The 15,289-nt window shown below is 37.3% G+C and overlaps 1 protein-coding gene and 1 pseudogene across 1 annotated transcript; both read right to left on the bottom strand.

Moving 5' to 3' along the window:
• Positions 1-1,643: 1,643 nt before the first annotated feature.
• LOC130748999 (subtilisin-like protease SBT4.3) lies at positions 1,644-4,709 on the bottom strand. The gene is made up of 3 exons (XM_057602250.1): positions 4,202-4,709; positions 3,161-3,714; positions 1,644-3,063 (listed from the first exon to the last, which is right to left on the bottom strand). Exons 1-3 carry the CDS (start codon positions 4,680-4,682, stop codon positions 1,858-1,860), a joined length of 2,241 nt encoding a protein of 746 aa, XP_057458233.1. The 5' UTR covers positions 4,683-4,709; the 3' UTR covers positions 1,644-1,857.
• A 7,531-nt stretch (positions 4,710-12,240) lies between these two features.
• On the bottom strand, positions 12,241-12,986 carry LOC130743509 (ethylene-responsive transcription factor 2-like; annotated as a pseudogene).
• Positions 12,987-15,289: the final 2,303 nt, after the last annotated feature.

Below are 15,289 nucleotides of genomic sequence, written 5' to 3'. Positions count from 1 at the left end.
GTTTCCCAATGGTAAAAAGATAGACTAGAGCCATTACAGCTATTGGCTAGCCTGAGTTTGGTTTAGTTTAGGTACTAGAATTATTATCACGAAGGAATAAACGAGCCTGCTAAATGGGATACTAAAAAGAACTGAACTGATCTTAACTTATGTTGTAGAAAAATGACTACTAGTTTTCTACCACTTTCTATCACAAGATAAATAACCTAATGCAAAAAATGGGTTGGGAACTTGGGATGTTGTTTCTGATATAGTGAAAGAAGCAGGTTGTGGTTTAATTGATAAGTCAGCTCATCAATTAACTCAGTAAAGTTATGGGGAACCATGTTCTGCAAAATAATGTAAACTTGAATAAAATGAAAACCCATGATGATGAATTTCAGACTCAAAAATCATAATTTTGTTACCATATGAATTCCAGCACTAAGAATGAGGAGAATTAATGCTTTCAATGCCCGGAGAATCTGATATGACAATACCCTGAAAGATGTCAAAGTAGTTTAATCTGATATTCCAGCACTAATTTATTAAAATTGCTTTAGAGAACTAGTCAATCTGAGTGTGTTCTTGAGGTAACCAGTGACAAGATCATAACCCTGAAACAACATCCAGAAACTACATCAATCATGCCAATTTGTCTTCGACCATATATCAATGTAACTGGAAGTTATAGAACAACATTTCATCCATAATTTAAAAACAGGACAAAAAACGTGATGGTTCAATCGGGCTGGAAGCGCAGCGGCGAAACCTGCTATCACTCCTCCACAGTCAAGAGCCGGAGTTGATCCGTTACTCTGTGAAGTCAGCCTAATGCAGTGCCCTCCCGTCTAGAAGAAACATATATATGACCTGAGCCTTCGCCCAAGACCCATGCCTCACGCTCCAGAAAACACATGATTTTCAACTTCTTCTTATATCATCTACAAACCAAGAAAAATAAAAAAACTGTTAGTATGAGGGAGAAAATACAATTGTTGTCCATCTTTTTATTAATATAATCGATTTATTATATTATAATTAAAATCTACTTTGGGTAGTTATCTCTAAAATGCTATTATAGATGTGGTGTCCGAATTTCTTGGTGGTCTTCGGTGTTGGCCCATTGGTGCATGGTCTTATTCTTTGGGCTCCCTCAGTCTCCCAACATTTTCGTCATGGTCCATTCTTATCATTTTCAGTTTTCCTGCACTAAGGATAATCATTATCAATCCATGTTCAATACAACACTAACTTCACTATAAATATATAGCAAGTAGCAACTCCTGGGAATACATGTATCCTGATATGATTATCAAGGTAGTTCAATAGAGATATTACCAAGATCGGAAAGGGGATTGGAAATCATAAATCCTTCAATTGTATCAGGATCTTAGCACATAGATGAACCAAATACATGTACATATTCATCTTATATCTTCCTAACTTAGTACCAAATTTATGTAAAAGTTTTCTCCATTTGGTTTCTGAGTGAATTTAGAGTTGTTCCTCTTACTGGTGGCCTTAAAAGTTTTTGTGTTCCAAACTTTTCATTGTACACTCTGATACAAACAACTTCTACCCGCAACGATATCATGCGTGAGGTTGTGAATTTGATCCTTGCATCCACACACACATAAATCTAATTATTAATCAAACCACCATTTATTTTGAGAAAAGCTTCTTTTGCTGTAGTTAGTACCCAATTCATGCAAATACAATACAAGATTTTCATAACTAATAAAATATACTCTTTTAATTGGTACCAGAACCTTATTCTGTAGCGAATGTTTCAATATATTTCTTTAGTATGTTTATATTTCAGGCCTACATGATAATAATTCATTCCAGATTTCACAATGCCATAATCAACATGTTCTAGGAGACAAGCACAATAATTGGACTCTTCACATTATGTTTGCCATCTGACCACACAAGTGATGAGGAAATTGCACTATCTCTTTGCAATCCTCCTCCAGCAACAGTGACAACAAAAGAATGTTTCTCATGCAACGATTTGAACCTCAGAACTTCAGGCTCCACTGTGATGTTCATTTTCGGATTCGGCGAGATAGTAGCCTTGTAGGTCGAGTTGGGAGGAAAGCCAACATTCATCACTATTCTCTTAACCTTGATAATGTAAGGCTTTAAAGGCTCAACATTTACTGTTATTGCAGGGTAGTTTAAATCTTTCACCAAGCTTCTATTGTGTGCCACTCCATGACAACTAGCTGAATGATCTCCAGCAACAATCTTAACTTTCTTAGCACTATAACCATAGTTGCAAAGCATTTTGACATAGTCTTTCTTAGAAATGTCATATACAAGCCCAGGGTCAATAGCTTTTACAGGATTGACATTCCCAGCTCCATAAGAGAACTCACCAATCATATTATAATTCCCATTCAAGGGATCTGATGTAGTCATGATTGCGGATTTAATAGTCGCCGGTGACCAATCCGGGTGAAATGATTTCACATACGCGGCTACTCCAGCAACATGAGGACATGCCATTGATGTTCCAGACACCACATTGTACCTTACCTTTCTCTTATCACTTGAATATTCTGAGGGTGCCGCTTCAGGTGACCACGCAGCCAAGATATCCACCCCGGGGGCACTCACATCCGGTTTCATGATCTCCGGAATCAAGGGATTTGGCCCACGGGATGAGAAGCTAACAACCTTTGGAGCGCTGCGATCTTTGAAAATCTCACTCTTCAATATCTCAGCTTTAGGATTTTTTGCTGAATTTGTGTAGTTTTGGACAATAGCGTAGTCTTTTGGATTTAGGTTCACTGAAGGAAAATAAGTGACAAAAGACACGTCATTGTCCGGGTTTGTTAAATCCTCAGTGATTGAACCAACTGCACCGTCTAAATAAGCCGCTTCATCATGCATCCTGCCTTCGCATAAAACCACCTTTCCCTTCACGCTCTCGCTTCCTAGACATTGACACAAGTCAGAAAATCCCTTGCACCTTTCATCACTTGCATTCCACTTAGCAATAGGAAACTTTGTCCCATTTGAAACGACGGCATTCACGGACCTTCCAATCAATGTCATCCCATTCCCGAGAAGGACCTTCACCACACGCAACCAGAAAAAATTAATAAGAAAGAAAAAATACGACAAATTTAGCATAACTAATTACAATAACTAACTGAATGAGACAATTCACCTTGTCAATGAATTGGCGATCAATGGTGCTGGCGGCGACGGTCAACAACCACGGCGCCACACTACAAATAGAGGGTGAAGCAGGACCAGAGTTTCCTGCAGCCTGCAATGTGAGAATCCCTCTCTCCATGGCATGGAAGGAACCGATTGCGACGGTGTCGCTTAATAAGTCAACACAATAGTTAGTCCCGAGTGAGACACTCAAGATGTTGACGCCATCAGCGATGGCATCATCGAAAGCTGCTAAAATATTAGCGTCGTCGCAGCCGTGGTTTGGGTAGCATACTTTGTATGCAGCTATCCTTGCAGATGGAACTGCACCTCTTGCGGTGCCTTGTGCGAGTCCGTAAAAGCTTGCACCAATGACTGTGTTTCCAGCTGCCGTTGATGCAGTGTGAGATCCGTGCCCTTCGATGTCTCTTACAGTGTTATCATTAGTTGCGGTAACGTTTGGGGGAGAGCTATAGGCTCGTGCCCCAATGATCTTATTGTTGCAAGTGAAGTTTGCACCACCTTTGCAATGACCCTTCCACTTCGCTGGAATAGGACCAACACCTGAAAAACATAAAACAGAAATAAATCATAAAATAATTACGAGGAAAATGTAAAAAATTTTGGTAGGCACTCAATTGATGTAGAAAAATTAAGAGGAGAGAGAGATACAATTAATATGATATAATTAATATGGTATATGATGTAATTTTTTTTTTGGTTACGTATATGATGTAATTTGATAATAACTGAATGATATATAAAAATATGATATGTAATATATATATATATATAGTGTCTTTTTATAGGAAAAATTGTAATATATAAAATCATAAGAGGCTTAGAAACTGGTACATTAGAACAAATCAAAGGTAACAAATTGGATGGAACTTCTTCCATCCAAACTCAATTGGCAAAAATGAAAGTATTCCTAGCCAAACTAAATTGATCGACAAAGATGAGATGTGCTATGAAATGTGATTAAAATCATATCATAATTGTCACAATTCAAATAATAGAAAATATTAAATAAAATGGTAAAGCATACCACCTTGGTCAGAGAAACTATCTAATTCTGGCCAGATTCCGGTGTCGATAACTCCAATCACCAAATCACTCTCTTCTTTGGTTTGTCTTTTAACCGATTCCCGAAGCCCCAAAAAGTCCCATGATCTTGTAGTTTGAATCTGAAGAGTTTTGCTCGGAAAAACCGAAACAACACCATCCATGGCAACGATATTTTCCTTTTGTTTTTCACTGAGTTTCGCTGCAAAACCATTGAAGCTCCTATTGTAGCTTATAACATGGTGCTTTGTCACGTCGCTTCCACCCACAACCTGTTGCAACATGCTGAGGTGGTGAGAGGTTGGGGAATTATAATTAGAAGAATCTCTCTCATCAGGAAGTGAACCCATGTATACGATGTAAAGTTTATGATCTCCATTGTCATTGCCAGCATCACATAAAAATGGAATTGTGGGTGCAAGAACAAAGCATAGTAAGTAGATGAGAAGAAAACTGTGTTGGGCCATTGCTAAGGATTTGTGTGATGGTGGTGAGTGAGGGAGGTTAATGAAGTATCAGCTAATCACTAGCTACTATTATATATACACGCATCTAATATACACGTAAGCAGAAATTTAATTGGCAAAACATTATGTAGTTAATGTTTTACTTTTAAAAAATTATGATTTAATATTTTATTTAATTTTCCATTTTTCGTATTAATTAATTTATTTATTTTTTATAATTTTTTTATTAGTTTTAATATATTTTTAGTTTATGTATTTAGATGCGTTTTAATAACCACAAGTGGTGAATGTGCATTTCCTTAAGGGGTTTCACCTAGGCTCCTAGCCCGAGTTCGATCCCCTCTGAGGTCAAAATAATACCTTTGTCGCCAGGGACATCATTATTGTATCCCGAGCCAGATTAGTCACGTGAGGCCCCTTTCTTCCGTGGAGACTGGTGGCCAAATGACCTAAAAAAGATGTGTTTTAATTTGTTGTCCTTATACACTTTATTTTATTGTTTTGTTCCCCCATTATTTTAAGGCTTAACTGCACTTTGGTCCCCACTTTGTTCAATCATTCGATTTTGGTCCTTAACAAAAAACATTAGCACTTTACGTCCTCTACGTTACCTACAGTACCGTTTGCACTTTTGATTTAACGTTCATTTCCATCCACAATTTAATAGAATATTTCGTAAAAAATTAATTGAAAAAAATTGCTTCAGAGACATTCATCACCTTCTTATGAAAAACTGAGAAATTCATCATTTTCATTCCATTTTTCCATCATCTTCATAAAACCCCCCGTCAAGGGGAGGATGGCACGGTGGCTGATGGAGGAGACGAAGGTCTGGCCACGGTTACATGGTTGGTGACTGTAGAGGCTTTGATTCTTGGTTGAAGGAACATATCTGATTCATGGTGCCTTTGATTTTTTGTAGTTAAGAAAGTTGGATCCGGGGGTTAGCTTGATGGTGTTTCAATTTGGTGCAGGGTTAGCTTGATGGTGGATCTGGGGTGTGCGGTGGTGGTGAGATTGGTGGAAGGGACTCCGTCAAGGAACGTGGCACGAGTGGTGATGCGCAAACTCAACGTCCTCTCCTTCTTCTTCCACATTTGCGCGCTTTCTCCCAAAACCATTTCCATTCAAATCTTCCCTCAGTGGCATTCAGCTCCATCACTCTATCGCGTGCTCCAATCCCCCAACGAAACGCACCGCTATGATGGTGATGATGGCAAAAAGGGAAGCGAAATTGAAGGAAATAAGAGAGATGACCACCGAGCAAATAAACGAAGAGGTATCAACCTTAAAGGTGAGTTCTTAATGTTTCGCCTTCAGATTTCCTAGTTACGACTTTGGCTGAGTATAGTTCTGGTTTGGGGTTGAACACGGTTATTGGATTTGGCTTGATTGATGATGAGGACTATTGCGGTTTGGGTGAGAGGAAAAGGAGCATGTGGCTTTTTATTTTTGGAATTTCTCTTGTTTTTGTAATTCTTAATTTGTTGTTGAATTTGATATTGGTGTGTTGCTGGGAAGAACGTGAATATGAGTTTGAGTTTGTGGGTAGAAGATGAAGTTTGGATATTCTAGATTTTAAGCAAAATTTTGATTTTATGGAAAAATGATGAAGATGATGAAGAACGAGACGAAGATGATGAAGGTTGCTGAGTTCATATTTTTTTCCCCATTTTTAATTAACTTTTTAAGCAGAAACCGTTAAATGGCTGATGAAAATGGATTGAAAGCCAAAAGTGCAAACGACAATTAACGTAAGAGACATAAAATGGTAATATTATTTTGTTAAGGATCAAAATCACACGATTGATCAAAGTGAGGACCAAAAGTGCAGCCTTACTTTCATAATAAACTTCTTGGAAGGAATGTGCATTTTCAAATTAAGACTTTTTCTATACATTTTTTTTATCTTGGACTTGACAATACTAACTATTTATTGAAGAATCTTTATATTATGGATTTTTTTTATCATGGATTTTACATTATTAACTATTAATTATAATACTTCTCATACATATAAATTTTTAAAAACATAACAAATCTTATTGATGAAAGGTAACGAACCATGAAAACAAACCTCTCATGGATTAGGACGATGTCACAATAAACTGAATCCCTCCTAGAGGACACTCAAGAGAAGCGAGCCTCGTTAAAACTTTACTAAGAAAATTCAGTGGAAAAAATCTAATGAAAGAAAAAAAAGTACTTACACTCTACGATGCCTCAAACAATAAGTCCACAAGAATTACATTACATCCCACCACAAAACTTAAAAGCATATGCTAGTTCTCCTAGCCTACATTAGATACCAGCAATTTGCAATTCCTGCCAGTACCATCACATTTCCAAAGCCATGCACTCGATTCATTACACGTCCAAACTCCTTTCCAACCTCTAAATTGCATTCCCAAAAATCAAATCTACCGCCCCATATTTGTTTTTATACCAAGCAGACCGATAAACCAGTATTTTGAAACTCATGACAGTAGCAGCACCTTTCCAAAACAGCTCAAATCAACAAGTATCCAAACCCCATTCCAACCTCTAGATTGTATTCCAAAAACAAACAAAAAACAGATCCACCCCCATGGCTTCTTTTTAAAAAAAAAACAACCAAACAGGAATCAACACAAACTAGATACACAAACAAGCAATTCCACTTCAGCCTTTCTCACGCTAAAACACACAACACAGGAATCAACCTATCCCTTCATCTCTTCGATAAACAATCGGCTTTGCTGTCAATACTATGCAATATTTGGAATGACTTCCAAGGTATATTCTCATACATATAAATTAAATAGGCTAGGCTTAATCCAGTTTTTGGTCCCCATCTTTTGTCATAAATATGGCTTTGGTCCCTCGCCGGAGCAAAGGTGGGGGCAGGTCCCCAGTTTTTGGCAAAATAGTTGGCTTTAGTCCTTCTGGCCGGTTGGGTCAACGCCGGAGCTCCGCCAGCTGACGTGGCCCTTGCCACGTCAATTAGTGAACCTCGCTGGATTTTTTTTTCTTTTTTCATTAAATTAAAATTAAATCAAATCACAAAAATTAAACATTAATTAACTCTCACCAATTAACCTCCTTTTTAATTAATTAAAATCCTCACCCAGATTCTTCTTCATCATCATCACCATCATCCTTACTCATCTTCTTCTTTTCACTCTCAAACCCAGAAATTTATGGACACTCCATCCCCAACCCCAACCTCATCTTCGCCACTGATTCTTCACACAACACCAACCACACCACGACCCCCAAACCCATCTTCCCTTTCTTTCTTTCTTTTTCACGCTCTCTCTCTGCTTCTGTTACTAGGTTTCTCTGCTTCTTCTTCTTCTTTTTTCCTCTGAAACCCTAGCCACCTCTCCTGCGCCGCCGGCCTCTACTCCGCGCGTGGCTACGATGGATGGCCCGGAATTGACCAGATCTGGGTTTTTCTTATTTGGATTCAGATTTGGCGGCGAGGCGAAGCTCCGGCATGAGATCCAGCAGCTCCTTGACAGAAACTTCGGGCGAAGCGGTTTATTCACCACGACGTCGACAACAGGAACGGCCTCCCGGCGATCAGGTGCTCTTGCCGGCGTACGGGGGCTCCCAAATCAAGCTCGATGACAAAGAGTTTCTTTTGTTCAGGGATGAGGATATTCTGGGAATTTTGGGTGCTTGAGATCGGGTTTGTGCATACAGGGAAATGCTAATTGTGGATTGTTTAGAAATAATCTAGGATCTCATATAGAGAATGCAATTTGGTACCAACATTTATAAGGGAATTTTTTAAGCAAGTTTTGCTTCCTTGTATTCTGAGTAATTGCAATGTGAACTTTATTTGATCTCGTGTTTCGTCTTTGTTGTTTTAGTTCTCATTGTGCAATATGTTAATTTCTCTTGGCTGCTAACCTTTTTTTTTTTTGAAATGTTGGCTGCTAACCTCAAAAAAAAAAATAAAGTTGATGATGTTGTTAACTAATTTAATAATTTGTGTTTTAATTTTTTTTAAATGAAAAAGAAAAAAAAAATCCACGTGGACTCATTAAATGACGTAGCAATGCCACATGAGATTCCCGGAGCTCCGGCGTTGACCCAATCGGCCGGAAGGACCAAAGCCAATTATTTTACCAAAAACTGGGGACCTACCCCCACCTTTGCTCCGGCGAGGGACTAAAGCCATATTTATGACAAAGGATGGGGACCAAAAACTGGATTAAGCCAATTAAATATTATTTAGTTGAAAAATTAAATGACAATCATATATTAACGAAAAATTTCAAAAGTTGAAAAAAGTTGCGTTTTATAGATACTAATAATAATAATATTATAATAATTTTATATTATTATTATTATTATTATTATTATTATTATTATTATTATTATTATTATTATTAGGCTTAAATGCACTTTTGAACCCCAAAGTTTATATTTTTTGCGATTGTTGACCCTGATCTTATTTTTCTACGAATGGAGACCCTAATCTTTCAAAATGTTGCACCGTTTACCCTTCCGTCCAAATCCTTCAAAAACTTGACGGAACCCACTTACCTGGCCTTCCGACGGAAGGGTAAATGGTGCAACGTTTTGAAAGATTAGGGTCTCCATTCAAACTAAAAATAAGATCAGGGTCAACAATCGCAAAAAATGTAAATTTGAGGGTCCAAAAGTGCATTTAAGCCTTTATTTTAAATCCCCTCTTATCCACGTGGAAGGCCATATCAGCGTGTTCCGTCAAGTTTTTGATGGATTTGGACGGAAGGGTAAACGGTGCAGCGTTTTGAAAGAATAGGGTTCCCATTCGTAGAAAAAAAAGATAAGGGTTGACAATCGCAAAAAGTTAAAACATGAGGATCCAAAAATGCATTTAAGCCTTATTATTATTATTATTACTCAAAGGTTTGAGGAATGTTGGTCGTTTTTTGGGCCCATATAATAAAGAAAAAATTGTCTAGATGATTTGGCCCGTTGGGCTAAGAGAAGATTTGGTGATGTTCCAATCAAAATTAAGGAGATGAAGGAGGAAGTGCAACAGCTTCAAGTAAGAGAGATTGAAGATGGTGTTCTAGATTTGATTAAAATTGTCGGAGGATAGGTTGGATGACTTATCAGAGAGTGAAGATATTGTGGAAAAGAAGACATTTTGTCTTATCCCCCAAAAATGAAATTGGACCACCACTTTAAGCGCATCTCTTTTATTGTGCTCTTTCCTCTATTTGGTTGAAACTTTATGTGCCCTGGAATTTTGATTGATGGTTGTGTATTGTGACCACTTGTGACTATGTCTTGTTGGTGCATTATGATAGAAATAGGAATGACACAAGGAAGGGGTTTAAATTGTGTCTTATAAAATAACATTTTTAAAGCTTAATTTGTAAAAGATATAAGTTTTAAATTGTTTTCGAAAAGAGTTTTTTGCAGTGGATTAGTTAAAGCGTTTTCAACGATAAAGAACATAAATAAGCAAGAGCAACACAAGAGATTTTTATCATGGTTCACCAAATATCGGCGGGCTACGTCCAGACCTCGAAATCCACAAAGATTTCCGCTGAACAAGTATTAAACATGACTTCTCCTATTATTCAACATGACTTCTACCAACAAGTATTCTACAGGACTTCTCCTAGTATTCGACATGACTTGATCTCTTTACAAGTATTATGCATGACTCCTCCTAGTATTAGACATAATTCCTCCCAAATCCAAAATGATTTTTGTTCTACTTTGAATCTCTTCTTAAAAAGTGATGTAGATAGTTTAAGATCGGGTTACTCTTATGCAAGTGTATGTATTTGACACTAATAGGCTCAAGAGTATTTCAGAGAGGATTTTTGACGATTAGATGCTCTGAATTTGAATCTGAATGAAAATCTTGCTTTTGACTATTTGGCTTTTGGCTTGAATGCTTAGTAGATAGATGAAGTTCTTATCTTATTCGGTCGTGAAGTCTTCTTTATATATTTCTTCTTTTTTTTTTTTGCTAATTTATATATTTCTTCATATGGATGGCTTGAAGATCTTCGATACTTGATTGTCCATCCTTCTGCAGAGTACAACGGTCATATGTCTCGCATTAAATGTTTTTTCCCGTTGTTGTACTTGTTTCAAAGAAGATCTTTCAAAAGGTGATACGATATTCAAGAGATAACTCTTTGTTTTTAGTTTATACTTCAGATCGATTGATAGTCTATGGTAACAAAAGTTCTTGTCGATCTCAAGCGTGTCTGGATGTCCAAGTGAACAAGTTCATGTTGGCTTTAAGGAATTAGAACAACTAGTCTTTGCCATACGTACACAACCATGAGACAAACTAGGTATACTTGTCAGGAGTTTCTCTAATTTGGACCTTGTTCGTCTTCTCATGCAGCTACAAGCGTAAGAGGTCGACTTCATCATTCACAGAGCCAATGTGGGATCAAGGTTGATTATACCCACTCCCAGTCTACTTTAGTTTTTTCTTGTTTTTTATCGCTTTCGTTAGCCTTATGTTATTTGGCGGCTCATCCTGTAACATGTCCAAGCTGCCTAATGGTATCCTTGGACTGAGATGATCTCAACATTATCCTTGAAGAATTTGAGCATGAGCCTTTAGTATATATACAAACATCTAACATGTTTAGTAAAGGTCGACCTATGATTGCGTTGTACGGACTTGAGCAATCAACTACTAGGAACTTGCAACTTATTGTCTTGGAGTTGTACCGGTCTTCGAGAGTCGAGCGGGATTCGTAATACCCAGGGGGTTGATATGAACCTCCTTAATCCGATCATATGATAACCAAAAGGAATGTGATCCTTATTTCTTAACCCCATCTTTAGAAAACAAGGGTAGAATTGGATGCAAGCCGAACTCCCCTAGTCAACAAGCACCTAAGTTACTACAACATTGGTGATCCTTGCATCGATTTGATGGGGTCCTCATGATCACGATTGATTTGTCCAGAATCGTGATTGTTAAACATGAAGACCATATTAGGGGGTCATGGCTTTCTAGCCGAGTTCGTGTTGTGGTAGAGGGTCTTACTCCACTCCAAATCCGCCAACAATGACCAGCATCTCACAATTCATAGTTGTTTGATTCTCTAATCCATTTTCCTTCTGGTCGATCGGGAAGGGGCAAGGACTTTGGATGTCGCTCGTAGTGCAGTCCTAGCTTGGGTCAAATGAAATAAAAATTATTCTTTGAAATAATACAATTTTTTTTTGAACTATAAAATAATAATAATACATTTATCATTCGTTGTTTTATATTTTCAGCCTATGAAATATTTTACCTTTATTTAACTATTTACTTAATTATAAACACATCAACCAAAAAAATGATATTTGTAGTGGAAAATATTTCTTAATCTTTGGTTAGAGTATTTTTAACAATATTATCGAAATTATAATAGAAATATTTAGGATTTTATCTAGAAAACAGAAAAAAGTTAAGACAATTCTTCAGGAATCTAATGTAAGTGTTATTGATCATGAGAAACATCACCCTTTCAAATTCATCAAAAGTGGTGTATGAAAAATAATTAAAAAACTCCTTGCAAACAAACAATACTACAAGATTCACCGATTCAACTCATTCGAAGCTTATGAGCACCAGATTACCATCAGTGGATAAATTATCCAACCATTGATCAACATTGGCATCATCATTTGCGCTTGAACCAATATCAAACACCTGCACTTGCCTTCTATGCTTGGCTAACCTATTCAATACACCAACTAGGTTCTTCCTCTTCTTTGACCCTGGTGAGTACTCAGAACCATCCTGAGAATTAGCCGATGAAGCTGGCGACGCAGGTTCCGACATGTTTTGCTTCAAAGCCACCACCTCACTGGCCGACTCCAAAGGAGAATCAGAGCCAATGAGGTGGGGAAAGTTGAGCTTGGCTTTTCTACCACTCATCTTGAAAGCAGCTCTATCATAAGCTAGAGCCGCTTCCTCTTCAGTCTCATAAATTCCGAGCCAAACTCTAGCACCCTTTTTCTTTGGATCTCTTATCTCCCCTGCAAACTTCCCCCACGGCCTACGCCTCACGCCCCTATAACGCTTCCATTCGAATGGTGGTGCGTGTGAGTCACGCGCGGCCGCAGAGGAACCCTTTTTGCACCCGGATGATTTCTTCACGGCAGTAACAACACTATCCAAGTTATTTATTTAGAGTCGCGCTCTGGGATCGGAGATGGATTATGAGAAAGTGAATCAAAGGTTTCGTTGTTGGATGGATTCCAATCTGCATGTAGAGCGTGGGAATTATCGTGTTCAAGCTCAAGCAGCAGAAAGTGTTGAATGGATTCCAATGAAGAAAAATCACAAGACATGGTTGTGGATTATGATAGCGGTGGTGGGGTGGTGGCCGGTGTCCTTCTGGGGTTATATGACTCTGGTTAAGTGGTTATAGAGTGATCATTAATTCATTATGAGCTTATATATATACCATCAGTGACGGACCCACGTGTTAAGTGGGTGGGGCATTTGACCCCACGTCCTTGAGCAAAATTCTTCCCAATACCCTTCTATTTTTAATATAAAATATTCAATTACCCCCACCAAAAACTAAATGCCCCCATAGCTACACTATTTTACTTCCAATGCAACTAAAAGTTAAATCTCTTCAACTTTTTTATCTGACTTCTTTGTATTTCTTGCATTTGACCTCACGTCCTTAACAAAGTTTTCTCTCACTTCTTTATACTTCTTTACTTTTTCAACAAGTCAAATATCCAAAAGATAATAGATTGGAACACATTTATCCAACTTTACTATTCTTTCTATTATAGAAAAAGAATTTCCTCTCCTACTCAAAACTCCTTAATTTTTAACACTCCTTTTTTTTTGGGTGCGGGATTTGGTGGTGTTGGGTGTGGAGTTTTGTTGGTTGAGAGTGGGAAAAGGAGAAGGAAAAGGTTGAAGGGGAATTTGTGGGTTTTGTGATGAATTTCTGGATTTTAAGATGATTATGAAGAGAAGGACTAAATTTGATGAAAGAAATTTATCAAGGACTAAATTTGATGTAAAAAGTCCACGTTTGCGCTTATATAGACCGGTTATTAATAAATAAAAATGTCAAATAAACATTATGACACCAGGTGCACTATTTTAAATCAAACAAAATTATATTTGTTGGGGAAGAAAAAGAAATTATTAGGAACCATTTTAGATTCAAGTATATAAGTGAGGGACCAAGAAATATATTATTTATATTATTTGTCCCCACGATCTAAAAATCCTGAATCCGTCACTTCACTGTAAACCATTGTGTTGGAATTATGTGACTTTTGTTAGAAATTAGAATATTGGTTTCGTATGGGTTGTTCTTTCTTTGAAGGTTCAATGAATATGCAATTATAAATAATATTTTAACATATATAAATTTTCTTGCCCATCCCCGAGAATTCTTTTTATCCTTGACTGCATCACAACAGTACTCAATATGGTAGTATTCATCTGCTTTAACAGTATATATTATTATCCGAAAGCCAATTGTAGCATGTGATTGAAAACTTTTAATAATGTCATCAATGTAAGAATTATTAATTTTTGTGGGCTTCAATCAATTGCAGTTTTTGATTTTAATAAAAACGGGCTAATTCATGATCCAGAGAAGTGCATATGTAAGTCAACTTAATCAGTTAAGTGATCTATTTATTTGGGCTTGGATATCTGTATTGATTAGTGTGGACTACAGTATAGGCCTTAACCTATAGGCCCGTGATGGGAAGGGACTAGGGTTAAATATATGTTGGCTAGGTCCTCTCTGTAATCACTAATCTAATCTGGCTTCGCAGCTTGCCCCATTGATGGCTGTGAGAGGGAGTGTGAGATACAGAGGAAGCCCTAGTCATTTTCAGTCACTTGACTGTCACAAGATCCGGTGATGAAAACAAGAGTCCTTATTCCGTTCATGATTTGTCAGATACGCAATTCATCTCATTCTATTCGGTGTTCTATAATCATGTATGGATTCCAATTTATACTTACAATCAAACCCATTACAACACCTGCAAAAAAGCTCACGATGCTTCAAGGAAAGGAGAATACCACCGATGACACAACACGTACGAGAGCTGACGTTACACTCTTCAAACTACGAAAATATTATGTTATATATATATATGTGGGTGTGAATTCACCCAATATATATATATATATATATATATATATATTGGGTGAATTCACACCCACAGTTGGATAGAAAAAATTAAATAGAAGGAGAATTGAATGATGTGTAATTAGTAAAAATTGAAAAAAAAAAAATGGGGCATGTTCTTCCACAACTAGATAAATGAGAGTTTCCTTCTAGGATAGCTCAAGTGGTAGAAATTGGGGGACATATGGATTTAGTAAGGGGAGGTCCAGGGATCGATTCCTTACGGGTGCAATTTATCTTTCTGATATCGTCTTTGTTGTCAATCTCTAGAGATATCTCTTTATCTACTCTTACGTAATTACGATATGAGGTACCAAAAACGAGATCAGCAGGGGCAAATAACTATTTTTTCATAACTCAGGTGATCTCTTTATCGTCTTAATCTCTTGTAATATCGCGAGATTACCACGAGATTTCGAGATTAACTTACTTGGGCCGAAATATCAAAAGATGAGTAGTACATGGGCATTTCGG

This window comes from Lotus japonicus, chromosome 3 (genome assembly GCF_012489685.1).
Source record: "Lotus japonicus ecotype B-129 chromosome 3, LjGifu_v1.2".
Classification (NCBI taxonomy): domain Eukaryota; kingdom Viridiplantae; phylum Streptophyta; class Magnoliopsida; order Fabales; family Fabaceae; genus Lotus; species Lotus japonicus.
This window is presented reverse-complemented; position numbering and strand designations above follow the sequence as displayed.